The sequence below is a fragment of the Pelophylax lessonae genome, assembly GCF_965119305.1.
Source record: "Pelophylax lessonae genome assembly, chromosome: 3".
NCBI classification, from domain to species: domain Eukaryota; kingdom Metazoa; phylum Chordata; class Amphibia; order Anura; family Ranidae; genus Pelophylax; species Pelophylax lessonae.
In genome coordinates this window covers 43,337,803-43,355,911 of record NC_138770.1, presented here as the reverse complement: position 1 = coordinate 43,355,911, position 18,109 = coordinate 43,337,803, and the positions used below count along the sequence as shown (strand labels likewise).

The window sequence follows — 18,109 nt, the reverse complement described above, 5'->3', positions numbered from 1 at the left end:
AGAAAGTGTGTATGCTGTTAACTTACAATAAGCTACTTTGTGAAGAGGCTGCAAGCATTTGCTGAACGAGCTAAAACTGTTAGTTCCCTCAGGAATAATCAGCAGGAGCTGCGTTTTAAAAGGAACCAAGTTTGTGCAGGTGGAAGGAACAAGAGGATGTTTTGTAAATTAGGTCGGGAGTAAGTTGTTCTCTGTTTATAGTTCTGGACATTTTTCAAGTTGGGCATCCCATAATTCCCTACGCCGTCCAAGTTATCAACCCCTAATAAAACATCAAAAACAAGTAAGTTTCTGTGTTGGAATGTGTGAAGGGAATGCTATGCAACTGGCTGTGCAGCAATGGGGACCCAGGACAATAGCAACTCCTATGGGGGTAGTGCTACATATACAATTAGTTGATTGTATCTTGTGTGATACACAAGATACAATGTCCGGTATATAATCAGTCTAAAAAGTCTCACACATGGGGTACCGCTATACTCAGGAGAAGTAGCAGAATGTGTTTTGGGGTGTAATTCTAACTATGCCTATGCCGTGTGTGAGAAATATCCTATTAAGCTGACAAGTTTTTGTAAAAAAAAAAAAAAAAAAAAGTTTTTATTTTCTTTCTACATTTTCCAAAAACATATGGCAAAACAAATAAAGTCTTTAAAAGACTCACTATGCCTCTTAGAAAATACCTTGGGGTGTTCTCTCCAAAATGTGGTCATTTTGTGGGTTTTTCCACTCTCTTGGAGTTCCAAAGCCTCCAACAAAAATGTGATGGGTAGTCAGGAAATTAGATGTTTAATTTATCCCCTTAGAATGCCTGAAGGTGCTCCTTGGAATTTGGGTCCTTCTGTGTGGCTAGGCTGGGAAAAGGTCTTGCACGTGGTATCAACATACTCAGGAGGAGTAGCAGAATGTGTTTTAGTGTGTAATTCTAAGGATACCTATGCTGTGTGTGAAAAATATCTTATTAAATTGACATTTTTGTGTAAGCAAAAAAAGATTTTTATTTTTTTTCTGCATTTTCAAAAAACTTGAGGCAAAACAATGATGTCTTCAAAAGACTCACTATGCCTCTTAGAAAATACCTTGGAGTGTTTACTCTCCAAAACGTGGTCATTTTGTGGGTGTTTCCACTGTCCTGGTACTCCAGGGCCTTAAAAATGTGATAAGTATCCGGGAAATTAGATAAGTAATTTATGCTCCATGAAATCCCAAAGGTGCTCCTTAGATTGTGGGCCGCTCTATGCATCCAGGCTGTGAAAAAGTATCACAGGTATTGCATCCCCATACTCGAGAGGCATAACAGAATGTGTTTTGGGGTGTAATTATAAGTATGCCTATACTGCGTTTAAGGCATTACTTGTTAAAATGACAATTTTAAGAACAAAAAAAATGTATTTAATTTCTTAATTTTCCAGAAAATTTTGACAAAAATTACAATTTCAAAAAACTCCCCATACCTCTTGGTAAATACCTCAGACAGTTTACCTTCCAAAAAGGGGTCATTTGGGGGGTGTTTGTACTGTCCTGGGATTTAAGGGCCTCATGAAATGAGATAGGCCATCAGTACATCAGGATTGATGAATTTCCAAATTTATACAGTATCTCACAGAATTGAGTACACCCCTCACATTTTTCTAAATATTTGATTATATCTTTTCATGTGACAACACTGAAGAAATGACACTTTGCTACAATGTAAAGTAGTGAGTGGACAGCTTGTATGACAGTGTAAATTTGCTGTCTCCTCAAAATAACTCAACACACAGCCATTTATGTCTAAAGAGCTGGCAACAAAAGTGAGTACAGCCCTAAGTCAAAATGTCCTATTTTCCATTCCCTTCTCCCATCCCTAATTTAAATAAAACCACAAAAACAACTACATCCCCTAGACTGTTCATTGACTGAGCCAGAGTATAAAGCGTTAAGTGTACGGGGCATTAGACTATGATACGTCTGCCACTGTTCCTCATCCAGAAAACCCAAGAGGCATATTCTAGGAGTACGTGGAACAGGTAGCGATAAGACCGAGGACCGAAAATCTGTCGCCTGTTTCCAGTAACGAGGTATGACAGGGCATACCCAAATTACATGTGAGATTACATCTCGTACAGTTACATAGTGAGGTTGAAAAAAGACACCAGTCCGTCCAGTTCAACCTATGATGAGTGTATGTGTTTATGTCAATAGTACATTGTATACCCCTGTATGTTGTGGTCGTTAAGATGCCCATCTAATAGTTTTTTGAAACTATCGATGCTCCTTGCCACTGCTTGTGGAAGAGATATCCACATCCTTACCGCTCTGACGGTATAGAACCCTTTACGCAGTTTAAAGTTAAACCGCTTCTTTTCTAATTTCGGCGAATGGCCGCGAGTCCTTTTGTATTCCCTTTCAGTTAGACGTGGGTATGAGATGCATAGCATGCAATCTCACCAGAATAAAACAAGACTGGTGTATCATGTATAGTTGTGTCAGCTTGTATTAATTGCTGGAGACACGTGTAAATGAGAGGAACGAGCCTCTTCCCAATCCTCCTCCGCTAAATCTGGTATGATTTGTTGCCATTTAGATTGCACTATCAGTGGATTTTGCTAATAGTGGCATTTAAAAGATAGGTATAGACTTTGGATACGAGTCCTCCAGGACCTTGTGACTTTAATCACTTCAGCCCCGGATGGTTTTGCCCCCTTAATGACCAGGCCATTTTTTGCGATTTGGCACTGCATTACTTTAACTGACAATTGCGCGGTTGAGCGACTCTGTACCCAAATAAAATAGATGTCTTTTTTTCCCACAAATAGAGCTTTCTTTTGGTGGTATTTGATCACCTCTGCGATTTTTATTTATTGCACTATAAACAAAAAAAGACGACAATTCTGAAAAAAAAACAATATTTTTCACTTTCTGTTATATAACATTCCCAAAAAAAAAAAAACGTAAAAATCTAAATTTTTTTCATCATTTTAGGCCAATTTGTAATTTGCTATATATTTTTGGTAAAAAAAAATCCCAATAAGCAAATTTTGTTATCCCTTCTACAAACTAGGGGAAAGATTTATGTCATTTTTTTTTTTTATTTATTTATTTTTTTACTAGTAATGGCGGCGATCATTGATTTTTAGTGGGACTGCAACATTGCGTCAACCAGCTCGGACCCCTAACTGACATTTCTGACACTTTTGGGGGACCATTACTACAGTAATCAGTGCTAAAAATATGCACTGTTACTGTAATCATGTCGCTGACAGGGAAGGGGTTAACTCAGGGGCGATCAAAGGGCTAAGTGTATGCCTAGGGGTGTTTTCTAACTGTGAGGGGGATGGTCTTGTGGAATCAACACAGAGACCTGTGTTCCTAAATAGGAGGAACACAGACGCTCTGTGCTTATTCCAGTCTTCTGTGTTTACAAAAGCAGACTGTCGCTCTCTCTCCACGGGGAGCAAACACAGGTTCCCAGCGGCTTCCCGGCGGCTTCACAGTATTCTGTGAAATGTAGCAAATGAGGAAACATGGGATTGTGCCAAATAGGTAGTGTAACCACATTGTCCCTAAATCCTACAACTCGCTTAGACTCTCTCCACACCGCTCTAGCCAACAGGTAACCTGCTTAGAGGTTACCTGAAAAAAAAAAAAAAGGGGGACAGTGTAAAAATAAAAAACTAAACTAAAAAAAAAAAAAAAGATTAAAGCGCCCCATCCCTCCGTGCTTGCGTGCAGAAGTGAATGCATATGCAAGTCACGCAAGCATTTGTAAACGGTGTTCAATCCACACATACAGTCAGGTCCATAAATATTGGGACATTGACACAATTCTAATCTTTTTGGCTCTATACACCACCACAATGGATTGGAAATAAAACAAACAAGATGTGCTTTAACTGCAGACTTTCAGCTTTAATTTGAGGGTATTTACATCCAAATCAGGTGACCGGTGTAGGAATTACAACAGTTTGTATATGTGCCTCCCACTTTTTAAGGGACCCAAAGTAATGGGACAATTGGCTGCTCAGCTGTTCCATGGCATGGTGTGTTATTCCCTCATTATCCCATTTACAAGGAGCAGATAAAAGGTCCAGAGTTCATTTCAAGTGTGCTATTTGCATTTGGAATCTGTTGCTGTCAACTCTCGATATGAGATCCAAAGAGCTGTCACTATCAGTGAAGCAAGCCATCATTAGGCTGAAAAAACAAAACAAAACCATCAGAGAGATAGCAAAAACATTAGGTGTGGCCAAATCAACTGTTTGGAACATCCTTTAAAAGAAAGAACGCACTGGTGAGCTCAGCAAAACCAAAAGACCGGGAAGACCACAAAAAACAACTGTGGTGGATGACCGAAGAATTCTTTCCCTGGTGAAGTAAACGCCCTTCACAACAGTTGGCCAGATCAAGAACACTCTCCAGGAGGTAGGTGTGTGTGTGTCAAAGTCAACAATCAAGAGAAGACTTCACCAGAGTGAATACAGAGGGTTCACCACAAGATGTAAACCAGTGGTGAGCCTCAAAAACAGCATGGACCTGTAGGACCTTACCTGCCCCTCCCACTTCAGGGTGATGCAGCATGGACCTGTAGAACCTTGTCAGCTCTCCTACTACGACACAGCATGGACTTGTAGGACATTGTCCGCCCCTCCCACTGCAGTGACAAAGCATAGATGTGTTTCCTGAATTTGGGGTGGAGCTCCAGGTGCTGTCCTGAAAGGCGATTTGAGAAAAAGCCATGGCCATATTTGGTCAGTGATGTCAGCCATCACTCCTTGGTTTACTTTTTTCTCTCAGCCAGGAATCTGGCTAATACACATCGGGGGATGTTCTTTGAGGTTTGATGAAATAGAAATTCTGCGAAGATGGAAAATTGATTAACAATATTTATGAAAAATTTTCTTTTCCTGGCTGCCTCCATGGCATCAAACACGGGTTGACTTCACCCTCTGCTCTATCTCTTTTGGTATGTAGCACCCTCCTACATAGGTGCTAGGTTAGGTAACTAAATTTAAAGTCCGGCTCATCGTAATCAGTTGAGTTGCATATTATTGTTTTTGGTCTTTTCTGTGTTTTTCGCTGGCTGCAGGGTCGACTGCTTATCCCTGTCTGTCTGGAAAGGTTCTGGAAGATAGTGGGCTTGGAGAGTCAAATTAGCAGCTAAATATTTACGCAGTCCTGGAAAATCCCTAGGGAGAGGTGCCTAGATGGTGGCTGGGTAGGAGCATAAGTTATTCAAAAAACAAACTTGATCCTCACTATGCACAGGTAGGGATACAATCTACAAATATTCCACTGGCTATGAGGAATATGCCTCCAAATTAGATGAATATGCCTCCAACTTAGAATTAAGTGTAATCAATTTAACTCCCTATTGTTTTGCACCCGAAGAACTCATATTACTTAAATTTGGATTGAGTTTTTGGCCAGTATCTCAATTAGACAAATTTGATACAGTTAAAGACCTTTACCTCTTCACTAGGAATTTGACGTTTAAATGTATGTATAAAAATCACAAAATCACTGTGCTTAGGTTTTAGTAACAAAGGACAGAAGCCAGCATATACTGTGGGTAACAATTCCAAAGATATACATTTATGTATGATCAAGACCATGTGAGAGCCAAATGAGATAAGAGAATTATCTGAGAATAATAAACATTTCACCATGGAGGAATTTCAAGCCCTCCATGAAGAAAATGGTTGCCCTGAAGCCACAGGACCATCATGCAAGACCAATAACATTTGATCTCAGACCGTTACCTACCCTTTACTGACTACAAAAAAAACGTTTTAAGCTAAAAACCAAAAGAAATTTCCAGACCTGATGACCAACCCCCATATTTGGGCTTCTCTTACAGCTACTGTTAGTGATATCAAATGCATGTCCACTGGTCTGCCTCAAAATACTTTACTTTAATGCAACATCAAGCCTTAGCCAAACTTCAGAATCACCAAGATTTGGTGGTTAAACCTTCTGATAAGGGAAGCAATATTGTTCTGCTCACCAATGGACAATATGAAAGGATGTGTTTGGATATTTTATCCAACAAACATTGGTATTAACGTATTTCGGTGGCCCGTAATGTAGCCTTTCAAGCTGAATACGGTTCACTTATTGGTCATGCCTACCAGGATGGACTCATTGATCAGGGTACATATTCATACTTAAACAATCGTTTTCCTTGTGATGCAACGTTTTACACATTACAGAAAATATATAAAAATCCTATCTTGCCTCCTGGTAGACCAATTATATCTGGTATAGGGTCACTTACAGAGAATGCCAGTAGATTATTAAATGTCTTCCTTATGCCCCATGTAGTTTGTTTGCTATCATATGTGAAAGGTACATTGGACCTCCTAAAAAAACATTGAGGGAATGGTGGTCCCTCCCGGCGCCGTGCTCGTGACTTTGGATGTCGAAGCTCTATATTTGAGCATCCCTCATGAGCAGGGTGTTGGAGCGGTACGCACCTTCCTTATGGAACAGGAGCGAACCCAGTGGCCTATCAATGAGTTCACCCTCAGGAGTTTATCATTTATATTCACACATAACTGGTTTGTATTCAAGGGCTCCCACTACCTCCAGGTAGAGGGCGTGGCTATGGGCACTTGTTGTGCACCGGCCTACGACAACCTGTACCTGGGGGGATGGGAGATTTATTGCAGATGAGACCTTGGGGGCATATACAAACCAAGCACTAGTGTGGTTACGCTATATAGATGATATATTTATCGTCTGGACAGGAACCAGCAAGCAGCTTGGCACATTTGTGGACACGTTGAACAACAGTTGCTTCAATCTGAAATTTACTTTAAACAGTCATCCTAACAATATTGCGTTTTTTTAGACCTTCAAATTTTCAAGGACCCTGAGAATTGTTTGGCCACTAGTCTGTTCCTTAAGGAAACTGCTGGAAATACCATCTTATCTTATCATAGTGCACATGCAGTTGCGCTTATCCGCAATATTACTTACGCAAAGTACATTAGACTAAGAAAATTTTTTTTACACACTTGCAAGATTTCAAATATCAAGCTAATCTAATATTTGTATCTCAAGCACAGTCCTGATGTATCTTTGTACATGAGTCAGGTATATAGTGTAAATGTAATGATAGCTTATGTAAAATGTTTTTGCTCATTATTCATTGTTTGTTTTTTTAACCATTCTAGAATAAATGAATGAGCTACCGAAGAAGCCAAATATTGCGAAACATGTTGAACATCTATTGGCCATGCTGACTGGTCACAATTCTGCTGGGTACTAGGGTTTTGGTTTACCCGGCCGGCTCTGTTCCAGCTGTCAGAGTTGGGGTGGTCAGACACTAATCACATTGGTCTGAGTAGTTTTATTGTGTTTTTTTTGGTTTTAGATGTAATGTTGTTATAAATATTCTTGATTTTATTACTGGTGCCTTAACCTCCCAGGCAGTATGAATGTTTCCGATTTTAGGTGCTGAAAGCGGTATGATTATTTTGCATGCAATTCTTAAGGACGAACAGCCCAAACCAACTATTTACTGTACATATGATTTATTTTTACTGTGCGTTCTTTATAACATCTCGGGTATGATAAAGTTTGAAACACAAAATCATAAATTATAATATAATAAATAACTATAAATAGGTTAAAGTGTGTATATATATATATATATATATATACACATACATACATACATACATCCCCGAGCCACACTCGGGAATACTGCCTGGGAGGTTAAAGGTCAATTTTTCTATCCTTCTATACATACTCCATGTAAAATGCATAATCCAAAGATGGACACTTTGAGAGTAAAAACTGGCACTTAGCCGGTTAAAATACCTTAAAATGAGTTGTACTTCGGGAGAACCCCCCCCCTCCCCCTCCCCATAAGAGGCCCATGACACATCACTATATCTTTGCACTTTAGATTTACTTAACAAGGTAAATGTTCATCCTAAAGAAAGGAAGATTAAAAAAGGAACATCACTGATAGAGTGGGACTCTATCATTTTATATTATATATTATATTTATTTATACTATTCCGAGGAAGTTGATCGGAGGACAGTGTAACCAATATATGGTGCTAAACAGTTATCAGGAAAACATTTTTCACAATCAAGACAGAAATATGACTTTTCGTCTGTGTAAGATCTTTGATGTATAAAAAAGTCTGATTTCCATGTATAGCATTTTCACACTTAGAAAATGAATGTGGCTTCTCCGCTGTGTGAATCTTCTGATGTAAAGACTGGACATTTCTGAAAAGCATTTCCCACAAGGAATACAACTTTTCTTTGATTTATACCAAAGTCTGATTTCTGTATATAACATTTTCTACACTTGGGGCAGGAATGGGACTTCTCCCCTCTGCGAAATCTTTCATGTATAACAAAGTTTGATTTCTGTGAAAAACATTTCCTGCACAGGAATTGGGCTTGTGTGGGATCTTTGATGTACAGTATAACAAGATCTGATTTCTTGGAAAATGTTTTCACACGCTTAGGTCAGGAATACAGCTTCTCTCTGTGTGAAACTTCTGATGTGAGTGAAGATGGGAGGCCTGTGAAAAAAAGTTTTCCTCACTCGGGGAAGGAATGCAGCTTCTCACATGTGTGAGATTTTTGATGTCTAACAAGGTCTGATTTCTGTAAAAAACATTTCCTGCACTCCGGACAGGAATATGGCTTCTCACCTGTGTGAATCAACTGATGTCTGTAAAGACTCCACTTCCCTTGAAAACCTTTCCCACACTCAGTGCATGCATACGGCTTCTCCCCTGTGTGACATCTTTGATGTATAACAAAGTCTGATTTCTTTGAAAAACCTTTCCCGCACTCAGGACAGGAATAAGTCTTCTTCCCTGTGTGAGACCTCTGATGTGTGTGAAGATGGGATGCCTGTGAAAAACATTTACCACACTCAGGACAAGAATATGGCTTCTCCCCCGTGTGAATCCTCTGATGCCTGTAAAGATTGGACTTCTCCGAAAAACTTTTACCACATTCAGAGCAGGGATACGGCTTCTCCCCCGTGTGAGATCTTTGATGTATAACAAAGTCTGATTTTCGTCTATAACATTTCCCACATTTGGAACAGGAATACGGTTTTTCCTCACTGTGAGCTCTTTGATGTCTAACAAAGTCAGATTTTTGTGAAAAACATTTTGCACACTCAGGGCAGGAATATGGTTTCTCCCCTCCATGAGACCTTTGATGTCTAACGAGGTCTGATTTCTGTATAAAACATTTCCCACACTCTGGGCAGGAAAACGGCCTCTCCCCTGTGTGAGATCTTTGATGCATAACAAGTCCTGATTTCCATGGAAAACATTTCCCACACTCAGTGCAGGAAAACAGCTTGTTGCCTGTGTGAGACCTCTGATGTATTAGAAGGTCTGATTTTTGGGAAAAACTTGTCCCACACTCAGAACAAGAATGCAGCTTCTCCCCTGTGTGAGATCTTTGATGTACAATAAGGTTTGCTTTCCGTGGATAACATTTCCCACAGTAAGGGCAGGAATACGGCTTCTCGCTTGTGTGAGATCTTTGATGTATAACAAGGTCTGATTTCTGTACAAAACATTTTGTACACTCAGGACAGGAATACGGCTTCTCCCCTGTGTGAATCCTCTGATGTCTGTAAAGATTGGACTTTTCTGAAAAACATTTCCTGCATTCAGAGCAGGCATAAGGCTTCTCTCCCGTATGAGATCTTTGATGTAGAACAAGTCCTGATTTCCAAGTAAAACATTTCCCGCATTCGGAGCAGGCATATGGCTTTTCCCCCGTGTGAGATCTTTGATGCACAACAAGTCCTGATTTCCGTGTGAAACATTTTCCACACTCAGGACAGGAATATAGTTTTTTCCCGTTGTGGGACCTCTGATGCATGTAAAGATGGGACAACTGTGAAAAACATTTCCCGCACTCATGACAGGAATAAGGCTTCTTGCCTGTATGAGATCTGGAATGCATGATGAATTCAGATTTTTTCAAAAAACATTTCCCACATTCAGAGCAGGAATGTATTTTCCCACCCATGTGAGATCTCTGATGTACAGCAAGACTTAACTCAGAACTAAAACTTTCCCCACATTCAGGACAGGAAAATGTCTCCTCCCTCTGAATTGCAGCACCATCCCTCACAGTACGAGGTTGCTCAGATTCAGATTGATTTGATGGTCTATCCACACTCTGAAGTCCTCCATCCATAGCTGAGCTCATTTTCTTTTCTCCTGCACAATCTCTAATGATGTCCTCATCTTCCATTTTACAACCTGGAGATAAAGTGAGACAATCCTTTGAGCGTTTCTCAATGGCGTATCCTGAAATAATATAAAGACATGATCAATAGAAACATGAGGGTGAGTTCACTTAAATCAAGATTCCATCCAGATCAGGTCAATTGAGCAGAAACCATAGGAACCTACAGTGTAAATCAACTTAGTGTTCATTGAAGAGATGAATTTCTCCTGGTGACTTTTCCAGTGCCCTGCCTGTGCTTTTCCAGTTCTTTGTGCCTGGAAAATAGAGAACAACCATGGCATCCAAAAAGTCATTTTGCGCAAAAGCGCTTTTAGACGAACTGGAAAACAGCGACAGCGAAACTGAGTTACCTGAAGAACTGAGCGATAGCGATTAGTGGGAAAATTCATCATCAGGTACGAAAAGTGACGACAGCGACGATCCTGATGTCTCTTTCTGGCACACGCCATGATAGTTCTCAATTTTCCAGGCACAAAGAACTGGAAAAGCACAGGCAGGGCACTGGAAATGTCACCAGGTGAAATCCTGTGGTAAAATGGCATTATACAGTGTAATCCGTTAGGATCACAGCTTTCTATCATCTCGTTTGGTGTATTTACATTTTTGAATTTGCTGCCGGTTCCACCCCCCTGCGTCGCAACACTCGCAGGGAAGGGAACCGGAAGACAGGTGCACAGAGGGGGGAGAGTTTGTGAGGATGGCTGCAGGATAGCAGGGAGGACGGTTGGGGATCGCAGGGAAGGCGAGTGTGATTCTGGGATAATCCTGAGCGTGGCCCGGGGTTACCGCTTTTGGTACTGAAAATTAACCCTGAGCCACACTCGGGAATACCGCCAGGGAGGTTAAAGTGATTTAGCATTTTTAATACTTGATATCAGTAAATCTCTGCACACTGTCATACAAAACTTTAAAAAATTATTTTTTAATAGATGTCCTTTAGAGCAGTGCCCCAGTTTTGTTTGGAAATCGCTTGCCTATTAGCATAGAAAATGGCCATTACTGATTTCTAAGATTCAACTTCCATTGACTATTAGTTTCAGGATTTGAACCTAAAGTAAAGTTTGCTTAACCCCCCCTCCCCCCCTGAACTGGACCCAGCTAAATTCAGTTCCTCACTATACATAAATCTTGTCTGAATAAATAAATATTTTCTTCAGCACAGAGGGGGGGGGGGGGGTTATCTTTATCTGAGAGAAAAGAAGACCAAAGATGCAGGATGGTTATCAGTACAAGGAGGTGACTATTATCAACTTATGTCACTCATCTCCTTCCCTACTCTGGACCAATCAGTGATAACAGAAGAATATCTTATGACTCACCTGTGCTGATCTCTGTAGGAGTGTCCTCCTCTTTGAATGTCCTTGTCATTCCAGCCTCCTCCGTATATTGCTGATCATCCCTCACATACCTCTCTTCTACTTCACCCTCAGCTTTCATGTTCATCAGATCTTCACCCTAAACCAACAGAATGGCAGAAAATACCATTGTGAAGGACGCACACACATGGGGACTCAGTAACCAAGGTGAGGACCTTGTTTGGAGGACCTTGTTTGGTGGAGGAAGAGCTTACCCCTGAGCAGGTAAAAAAGTGCTGGCCACAACTGAAGAGAGACTTCAACCAAAGCCTGGCCACACACACAGGCAGATACAAATCTTGCATACAATTTGGTGCACGCCAAGGGTTGTGGAGCCTCCCAGTAATTTCTGGACAGTTCAGAGAGTCCCCAAGCTAGAATCTTGGCGTAATTACTTTTTTCATTGCCCCAAATACCAGACAAATGACTTGGGGTAACTTGCAACCACCTTCAATTTGTCAACTGACCGGTCTTTTAGGCAACCATACACACACACGCACACTGATTCCTACCTGCCAGATACAGTAGCTTATACACAGAGATACATCGAGAGAAAAAGGACATACAGAAATATGGCTATAAAAAAGGTTAAAAACAGAAATATCCTTTACCATTTGGGCAGTGTGATTTATCCTGCTTGGGGGGGGGGGGGGGGGGGAACACACTGAAAAAAGTCAGCATCTTGTCATGTTCAGAACAGGCTACACGTCCTGCTGCTCTCTATCTCCCCCTTCCATCCAAGTCCCCAATTCAGCTAGGGATTATGCAGAGCAGTGTTGGCAGCTCCGCACATGCTTAGTTTTCAGCGCTTTTCTATGCTGGGCAGTTCCTCCCTATCACATCAGAGCAGCCCATGTGACTATAGAGTCCCACACGTGGGCGTATATACAGTGGTAAATGATAGCTCACTACCTGTCTCTTCCTCCATGCCCACTAACCAATGGGGTGGTGGGATATTACATGCAGATTGATGGAGGCTTCACCTCTGTTATTCTAAGACACAGGCTGGAGGGGTGTGACACAACCTGTTACTGGCAGAAATCATATCCCCCCCCCCTGAAGAAGACATGTGTCCCTGTGTCGTCACGCGTAGGGGAGGGGCCCAGACGGCATTTGCTGAAACTCGGAAGAGAAGGAGCAAACAAGAGAGGTTTCTCACTCTTACCATCACAAACTGCCTATCAGAGGCTTTGTATGTTTGGTGCACTCCAGCACCTGAAGAGTACATCTACAATACTTTTGAATCAACCACCTCTGACCCCAGGAAAGGTGATAATAAAAGGGTACACTGCGCTGTGAGACCAAGCTTAATTGCTAGGTCACTGGAGCGGAGGTGAGGACCCACTCACATAGGGTGTTGAGGTGAAGGCACAATTCACTACGGAGGATTAATTTGGATACACTGCTTGTCACATTTGAAGTGGACAATTTTCTTCACATTTCACTGGGAAGTGCATTATATATACGATCACGGAAGAGATCGCTTTCAGCACTATAATCACTTCACATGAGTGAATACTGGTTATTAGACGTTCTTTGAATCACTTGGACTTATTACATCTATTAATTTATTTTATTTATATATATATAAATAAAATATAAAAAAAAATTGCATATAGTATGTGTGTATATATATATATATATATATATTATATATACACACACGCATACATATATGTATGTGTGTGTATGTATATATATATATATATATATATATACAGTGGGTACGGAAAGTATTCAGACCCCCTTAAATTTTTCACTCTTTGTTATATTGCAGCCATTTGCTAAAATCATTTAAGTTCATTCTTCTTCCTCATGAATGTACACATAGCACCCCATACTGACAGAAAAACTCAGAATTGTTGACATTGTTGCAGATTTATTAAAAAAGAAAAACTGAAATATCACATGGTCCTAAGTATTCAGACCCTTTGCTGTGACACTCATATATTTAACTCAGGTGCTTTCCATTTCTTCTGATCATCCTTGAGATGGTTCTACACCTTCATTTGAGTCCAGCTGTGTTTGATTATACTGATTGGACTTGATTAGGAAAGCCACACACCTGTCTATATAAGACCTTCCAGATCACAATGCATGTCAGAGCAAATGAGAATCATGAGGTCAAAGGAACTGCCTGAAGAGCTCAGAGACAGAATTGTGGCAAGGCACAGATCTGGCCAAGGTTACAAAAAGATTTCTGCTGCACTTAAGGTTCCTAAGAGCACAGTGGCCTCCATAATCCTCAAATGGAAGATGTTTGGGACGACCAGAACCCTTCCTAGAGCTGGCCGTCCGGCCAAACTGAGCTATCGGGGGAGAAGAGCCTTGGTGAGAGAGGTAAAGAAGAACCCAAAGACCACAGTGGCTGAGCTCCAGAGATGCAGTCAGGAGATGGGAGAAAGTTGTAGAAAGTCAACCATCACTGCAGCCTTCCACCAGTCGGGGCTTTATGGCAGAGTGGCCCGACGTAAGCCTCTCCTCAGTGTAAGACACATGAAAGCCCGCATGGAGTTTGCTAAAAAACACCTGAAGGACTCCAAGATGGTGAGAAATAAGATTCTCTGGTCTGATGAGACCAAAATAGAACTTTTTGGCCTTAATTCTAAGCGGTATGTGTGGAGAAAACCAGGCACTGCTCATCACCTGTCCAATACAGTCCCAACAGTGAAGCATGGTGGTGGCAGCATCATGCTGTGGGGGTGTTTTTCAGCTGCAGGGACAGGACGACTGGTTGCAATCGAGGGAAAGATGAATGCGGCCAAGTACAGGGATATCCTGGACAAAAACCTTCTCCAGAGTGCTCTGAACCTTAGACTGGGCCGAAGGTTTACCTTCCAACAAGACAATGACCCTAAGCACACAGCTAAAATAACGAAGGAGTGGCTTCACAACAACTCCGTGACTGTTCTTGAATGGCCCAGCCAGAGCCCTGACTTAAACCCAATTGAGCATCTCTGGAGAGACCTAAAAATGGCTGTCCACCAACGTTTACCATCCAACCTGACAGAACTGGAGAGGATCTGCAAGGAGGAATGGCAGAGGATCCCCAAATCCAGATGTGAAAGACTTGTTGCATCTTTCCCAAAAAGACTCCTGGCTGTATTAGATCAAAAGGGGGCTTCTACTAAATACTGAGCAAAGGGTCTGAATACTTAGGACCATGTGATATTTCAGTTTTTCTTTTTTAATAAATCTGCAACAATGTCAACAATTCTGTGTTTTTCTGTCAGTATGGGGTGCTATGTGTACATTCATGAGGAAGAAGAATGAACTTAAATGATTTTAGCTAATGGCTGCAATATAACAAAGAGTGAAAAATTTAAGGGGGTCTGAATACTTTCCGTACCCACTGTATATATATATATATATATACACACACACATACTATATGTAATTTTTTTTTTTGATTGCTTTTTGCACATTTTTTTATTACTCTGATAATTGTGTTGATTGTCCCTATTATACATTTATCCCTAGTATTTATATATTTATTTATTTTATTATTTATAATTCACATAGGTTGATTTTTGTCTTTTATTAATTATTCAGCTTTTCATAAACTTTTATACGTATTTATACATATATCCCTCGCAGGAACACCTTTGTTTCTGCCCACATCATGTCATTGCCACAAAATAATAAATATTTGATTTTAAATATATATTTATATGCCAATTTAAAACAGTGTATTGATATTAGTTATTTATTTTCACTCTGTATTCCAAAGGCTGTTTTTGTATTTTGAACATGTGACCAGCAGCAGAGGACTAGAAGCTCCTCTTGCTTAGGTTTCCCTACAGACAGGCTGGGAAAGATCTGGGTCATGAGACATCAGGAAATCGATTAGGAAAAATGTATTTAGATTTTTTTTTAATTACAGTGCCATTATCCACATACAGAAATAGAAGGGACAGTGTGTGTTTAGTATCACTTTAACCACTTCTGGACCGAAAGGATTTACCCCCTTTATGACCCATTTTTTTGCGATTCGGCACTGCGTTAATTTAACTGAATATTGCGCGGTCATGTAATGCTGTACCCAAATAAAATTATTGTCCCTTTTCCCCACAAATAGAGCTTTCTTTTGGTGGTAATTGATCACCTGTGCGATTTTTATTTCTTGTGCTTTCAACAAAAAAATAGCGACAATTCTGAAAAAGGAAATCAATATTTTTAACTTTCTGCTATATAACATTCCCAATAAAAAATAAAAATCAAACTTTTTCATCATTTTAGGCCATTTTGTATTCTGCTACATATGTTTGGTAAAAAAAAAAAAAAAAAAACAACTCACAATAAGTGCATATTGGTTTGCGCAAAAGTTATCGCGTCTACAAACTAGGGGAAAGATTTATGTCATTTTTATTTTTTTACTAGTAATGGCGGCGATCAGAGATTTTTAGCGGGACTGTGACATTGCGGCGGACAGATCGAACCCCTAACTGACATTTTTGACACTTTTGGGGGGACCAGTGACATTATTACAGTAATCAGTGCTAAAAATATGCACGGTCACTGTACTAATGACACTGGCAAGGAAGGGGTTAATACCAGGGGGGGGGGGGTCAAAGGGTTAAATGTGTCGCTAGGGGGTGCTTTCTAACTGTGGGGGGATGTATTTACTGAATGAACACAGGGACCTGTGTTCCTAAATAAGAGGAACACAGGATTCCTGTGTTCATAAATGACAGAACAGCGGTCTGCTGTCTTTACAATGGCAGACCGCCATTCTGTCTCCACAGGGAGCAATCACGGGTGCCCAGGAGCAATCGTGACCGCCGGGCCCGCAAATTGTCTTACCCTGTGGCAAATGGGCGCGCACGCCTCCGGCGGCATGCACACACCCCCACTAGCAGTCCGCGAAGCGACGTACAGGTACATCGTCTCACGGGACACGATCTGCCGCAGTATATCTACGGCGGCTGGTCAGCAAGCGGTTAAGAAGCAAACTGTTAGCCATCAGGTACGTGAGGTTCTTGTTTGCCACATCCACTAAAGCATACTCCAATTCTTACTGAATTCATCCTCCTTGGGGTATTGCTGAGCCAGCCTCTTTGGTGGGGTGAACACCTTCTCACGGTGAGCCCAGTCTGCATACAGAACATATTTGAGGAGAGAACGTATAGGGAATGACTGTGGATCTTGTAGTGGCCACCATGATCCCAGGGGCAGAACTTTCTGAAAGAGGACTCAGGAAACAGTAACTTAAATCAGTGAGCATCACTTCTGTGAGAATTTGTGCAAGGCCTTCTGAGTCTTAGTTAAACTCTGACCCTGGGGTTCCCCTAGTGCAAAATCCTCGGAAGAGGAGTGTTCTGCCTCCCCATCTTCAGGTATATAGTCATCAGCTTTTGCATCATCCTCTACAAATCCCACCTCCATTAGAACGGAACCGAATCAGTGAGTTCCCTAGATTGCCATTGTTGTAACCTACACATAGCAGATGTCAAATCCTCCTTAGTCGCACATAAACTGGAGGAGAGTGCCTAGGAAGTAGCAGAAGTGAACGATAGGTGAAGGGAGTCAGAGTTGCTAGGAACCAGTGGCGGCCGAGGTATTGAGGGCACAGGGGCGCCGCCCCCCCATCCATGCGTCCAGCCCCCTAATCTGCATGCAGGGCGCCAAGCGCATGGAGCTTAATGGGTTTTTTTTTTAAATCGCCTGATTAGAGCCAGAGGCTTTAATAGGGTGAAGCAAAGGGTGGAGCCGGGGCGCAGAGCGCTCCGATCCCACCCATTGTGTGACAATAGCTAATGAAAATTTGCTGTTGTCACACCGATCCTCCTCCTGGCCAATCAGGAAGCGCGTCCGATACGCGCTTCCTGATTGGCCGCAAGGCAAACTCCATGCCATTGGCCGAGGAGGAGGTGGGAGCGGGATGACTGGAGGAGACGCACAGCCGGGGGACATAGTGAGGAGAATCCGCCGCCGGGACTGAAGAGAATCTGCCGCTGCGGCTGCTCCAGGTAAGTCAAAAAACTGAAAAACAAAAAACAAAAGTTGGGACTTTAGATGAGGCATTATACCATTGGTATAAGTCTCCATCCCTAATGTATAAGTATCAAGGGGGGAGGGGAAGGGGGGAAGGTAATGATGGCTAGTACACATTAGGGATGGAGACTTATACCAATGGTATAATGCCTCATCTAAAGTCCCAACTTTTGTTTTTTGTTTTTCAGTTTTTTGACATTCATAGGGATGGAGGTGCATGGCTCTGTGATTGGACAGCAATGCAGGTTTTTCCAGCCTACATGTTACCAATGTATTCATTGTATTTATTGTTATTTTTGAAAATGTTCACTATTCTATTAGTGGATTTATGCATTATTGTTGCCATTCATCATGCACAGGATTCATATTGGTTGGAATTATAGATTTCCAATTTTGCTTCTGGGAGATTCTCCACTTGGACCGTTGTCTAGCTCGGGAGCTGCGATGCACCCTGGGGGGCCTCCCCCCTCCCCTTCGTTCCTTTGTGGACGCGGGGTGTTGGGGCGGCACCCTCTGTGCATCGGCGTCAT

The 18,109-nt window shown here is 41.5% G+C and overlaps 2 protein-coding genes and 1 pseudogene across 3 annotated transcripts in view; 1 reads left to right on the top strand and 2 right to left on the bottom strand.

Moving 5' to 3' along the window:
* LOC309550683 (uncharacterized protein) overlaps positions 1-18,109 on the bottom strand; it is a 3,164,715-nt gene that overhangs the window by 520,480 nt on the left and 2,626,126 nt on the right. Inside the window, exon 49 of the mRNA XM_082251018.1 lies at positions 11,550-11,685. Coding sequence (XP_082107144.1) covers positions 11,550-11,685 — 136 coding nt within the window. The remainder of the gene's footprint in view (positions 1-11,549; positions 11,686-18,109) is intronic.
* LOC309550793 overlaps positions 1-18,109 on the top strand; it is a 1,525,103-nt pseudogene that overhangs the window by 592,421 nt on the left and 914,573 nt on the right. The gene's annotated exons all lie outside the window — the stretch shown is intronic.
* The window catches only part of LOC309550051 (uncharacterized protein), a gene marked incomplete at its 3' end in the record, with an annotated part of 103,414 nt that overhangs the window by 69,257 nt on the left and 16,048 nt on the right, over positions 1-18,109 (bottom strand). The window lies entirely within an intron of this gene.